Consider the following 4,077-nt stretch of genomic DNA (forward strand, 5'->3'; position numbering starts at 1 on the left):
TAAAAAAAAAAAAAAAAAAAAATGTATGTACCAGATTATTGTACCTATGTAAGTAGATTATTAGAGATAGGTATCTATTCGTACGTAGGTACCCACCAATTGTGAAGAATCTTATATGATCTAGCTACAACACTGATTTCAACTGCGGCAGTGAAAAGTGTGTGGCGGAAAAAGCTCGAGACATAGGTCTGTCAGACCGTGCGAGAGACATACGAGTAGGTCTGTCAGACCATGCGAGAGACCTAAGTCTGAAGCTTTTCACGACACACACATCGGTCTGAGCGTGAGTGTCTGACCTAAAACTAACATACCTTAACTTAAGGTAGAAAATGCAAATGTAAATGCAGTTTCTTTGTGTTATTATGTCACAACTTAGGTGCTCACTGCAGCATTGAGCATTGTAGGATTTTCCCAATATCTCAATAATCCTAAAATCCAATGTCTACCTACCATGCTGGCACCGGTCGCTATGCGCATTTATATGTCATAGCTACTCATTTTCCTCACGAGGCTGAGTGGGCCCCGCAAACCAATTGTGAAGAATCTTATATGATCTAGCTACAACACTGATTTCAACTGCGGCAGTGAAAAGTGTGTGGCGGAAAAAGCTCGAGACATAGGTCTGTCAGACCGTGCGAGAGACATACGAGTAGGTCTGTCAGACCATGCGAGAGACCTAAGTCTGAAGCTTTTCACGACACACACATCGGTCTGAGCGTGAGTGTCTGACCTAAAACTAACATACTTTAACTTAAGGTAGAAAATGCAAATGTAAATGCAGTTTCTTTGTGTTATTATGTCACAACTTTAATGCTCACTGCAGCATTGTGTAGGATTTTCCCAATATCTCAATAATCCTAAAATCCAATGTCTACCTACCATGCTGGCACCGGTCGCTATGCGCATTTATATGTCATAGCTATACTCATTTTTCTCACGAGGCTGAGTGGGCCCCGCAACAGCCAGTCACGGAATCAATCATTTCTTGACCCCGCCGGGAATCGAACCCGGGTCTCCCACGTGCAAGGCGAGCGCAGTGACCACTACGCCATGGGAGCTGACAACTTAAGGTATCACTTCACGCTACTATCACTTCACGTGAGCTCATGGGGAATCAGAAAGATGTAGTACAAAGTTTTCCCATAATATTGTAGGTACATATAAGCATATCTACCTGTTTATTATTATTATTATTTTTTTTTTAAGAAATCTGTTATTTTGGTTTGCTTTGTAGCAATAACTTGGACCATAGGCCACAATTTCTAAAATATGAAAGGATTTCTATAAAGTATCAAGAGAAAAACATAAGAGGAGGGAGAGCGCAGAGATTAACAATTTTAAACTGGAAATTTCGAATTATCGATTGTTTTTGGTAGACAAACTTCGAATTATAGAGTGTTTTTTTTTATTTTTCTTGGTCCAATTCTTTTTACTTCGATTTATCGAGCGTACCAAAATGCATTGATTTTTTTTCGAAATATCGATAGTTTTTCAAGGGACCAGACAGTTGCTTCGATTTATCGAGAGTTTTGAATTATCGAAGGTTTGAATTACCGAGAGTCGACTGTAATCTCGTTCAGAGCCACACTGCCCTCATGTGACGTGATTTACACTTACCTATTATTGCTGGTGAGTCGCACGGGGGGTGCGGGGGGCTTATCCTCCTCATCCGACATAATGGCCTTCGTGGTTCCTCCACACCACAGAGCCCCTGTAAAGAGAAACACAGGTGAAACAGTTAGTGAAACACCTTATACTCTCTATGCTAAAAGCTATCTCATTGGCTGAAATATTTGAAATCAACCAATCAGATTGTTGTTTAATTCAAGAGTTAAACTGAAAACTCCGATTGTGGTGCCCATCATTAAATCGAACAGATATGAGCACGAGTAGGTACATAAACTGTATCCGTCAATTGAAGAACTTTATTAAATTCCAATCAGACTTCATTTAATCGCAGACGGATACACAAATAGGCTATTTATGTACAGCTGAACATCCCCCATCATTAAATCAAACAGATATGAGCACGAGTAGGTACATATACTGTATGTCCGCCAATTGAAGAACTTTATTAAATTCCAATCAGACTTCATTTAATCGCAGACGGATACACAAATAGGCTATTTATGTACAGCTGAACATCCTTTCGTACTGTATAGACTGAGACCATCCACTTTAAAATCCATAAAGATATCCCCTGTACCTATGTACCTAGAATTACCTATTTATATTTATCCTCTGTACCTATATAGAATTACCTATTTATATTATTTTATCCTCTGTACCTAGAATTACCTATTTATATTTATCCTCTGTAGCTCGAATTACCTATTTATAGGTAACAGGTACCTATAGCTGAGTTGACGCACTTCCACTTCGTCATAAAAAATTATCAACGGATAGATAATGCGAGGAATATGAATATGGCAAATATGGCTGTATAGCCGAATGCTATATATTGCAATATGAATATGGCTGTACTTATGGTTGCTGGAATGAGATTCAAAATTCATACCGTGTGCATACGTAAAGTACAGGTACCTAGATATGTAACTACGTAGCGTGTTGTACGTAATAATCGGAGTTGTACAGAGTGTAAGTGAAAAGTCTGGGGAAATTATTGAGTGTTCCTAAAGTCTCTCGCAGCCGGTGCCACACTCCAAGAGCCACTAGACCACAAATCTAGCACCATTCAACTGCAAAATTCATTTGCCACAGAGAAATCCTAGATTAATGGTGCATCCATAATTTCGTACACTTTTGAATACCTGTGCCTCATACCACCAAAGTATGGAAAAGTATCTTACAAGAGTGTAACAGCCAATGGAAAAGCAGAATTTTGAATTTGGACGAATTAGATCGAAATATGGAATTGTAAATACTTTTCCATACTTTGGTGATATAGGGCACTGATGTCGACCGACATTGCCTGATGGCGGGGTACACAAAGTGAATTTAAAGTTCCTTTAGATTCGTAGTAGGCTAACCCATCCTTTAGGGCTGTTTAGCTTAGCCCCTACACCTAAGCCTCAGAGTGGGCTTTTTGTGTCTGGAGTTATGCTAAACTCCCATTAACTTTTGGATTAAGCAATCTTTTAACTTTTGGATTAAGCAATCTTTTAACTTTTGGATTAAGCAATCTTTTAACTTTTGGATTAAGCAATCTTTTAACTTTTGGATTAAGCAATCTTTTAACTTTTGGATTAAGCAATCTTTTAACTTTTGGATTAAGCAATCTTTTAACTTTTGGATTAAGCAATCTTTTAACTTTTGGATTAAGCAATCTTTTAACTTTTGGATTAAGCAATCTTTTAACTTTTGGATTAAGCAATCTTTTAACTTTTGGATTAAGCAATCTTTTAACTTTTGGATTAAGCAATCTTTTAACTTTTGGATTAAGCAATCTGATTGGTTGATTTTAATTTCTCTTTTTATATACAATAGATCAGTTGCGCTTACTTGGGTGATGTTTCAAAGTCATAGAGCAGGAAAAATGAGGACCAACGGAATTTTTCTTTTTCCTTACGACTTTTTCGAGATAAATCGATTTAAAAAATACCGGTAAATCTTGAACTTTGACGTCACGGCATACGCTCCCGTAAGCGATCACATCAAATGTCCCGAGCAAAGCTCCCTCGCAGGCAACGCATTAATGTGTTTGTGCGCATACGTTTCTGCGCAGTAAAAGGCAAAGGAGGTGAGAGAAGAAAATGGAAGAGCGAGGGAGGAAGAGAGAGAGAGAGAGAGAGAGAGTGAAGAAGAGGGCAAGAGAGAGAGAGAAGAAGATATATATATATATATATAGAGAGAGAGAGAAAGAGAGAGAAGAAGAGAGAAGGAAAGAACAAAGGGAGGGAGAGAAGAGAGAGAGAGAAAAAGAGAAGTGACATAGGGAGAGATAGTAATTTGAAATGGAAAATTATGCATTTGGCAGAATGTGAAGAGAAGACTGGTATGAAAAACCATTAGCATTTGTACATGCTGTATTCTATCTGTGTGAGTGAGTGAGTGAGTGAGTGAGTGAGTGAGAGAGAGAGAGAGAGAGAGAGAGAGAGAGAGAGAGAGAGAGAGAGA

At 38.4% G+C, this 4,077-nt stretch overlaps 1 protein-coding gene across 2 annotated transcripts in view; it reads right to left on the reverse strand.

Annotated features, from left to right (window-relative positions):
- LOC103519517 (serine/threonine-protein kinase PAK 2) overlaps nt 1–4,077 on the reverse strand; it is a 25,096-nt gene that overhangs the window by 12,240 nt on the left and 8,779 nt on the right. The window contains exon 2 of one of the 2 annotated variants that reach the window (XM_026830986.1): nt 1,618–1,711. The exons of the other annotated variant lie outside the window; for it this stretch is intronic. Within the exon in view, the coding sequence (XP_026686787.1) occupies nt 1,618–1,676 (59 nt within the window). The 5' untranslated portion in view covers nt 1,677–1,711. The remainder of the gene's footprint in view (nt 1–1,617; nt 1,712–4,077) is intronic. 2 annotated transcript variants of the gene reach the window in all.

Source organism: Diaphorina citri, unplaced genomic scaffold (assembly GCF_000475195.1).
Source record: "Diaphorina citri unplaced genomic scaffold, Diaci psyllid genome assembly version 1.1 scaffold2768, whole genome shotgun sequence".
Taxonomy (NCBI): Eukaryota; Metazoa; Arthropoda; class Insecta; order Hemiptera; family Psyllidae; genus Diaphorina; species Diaphorina citri.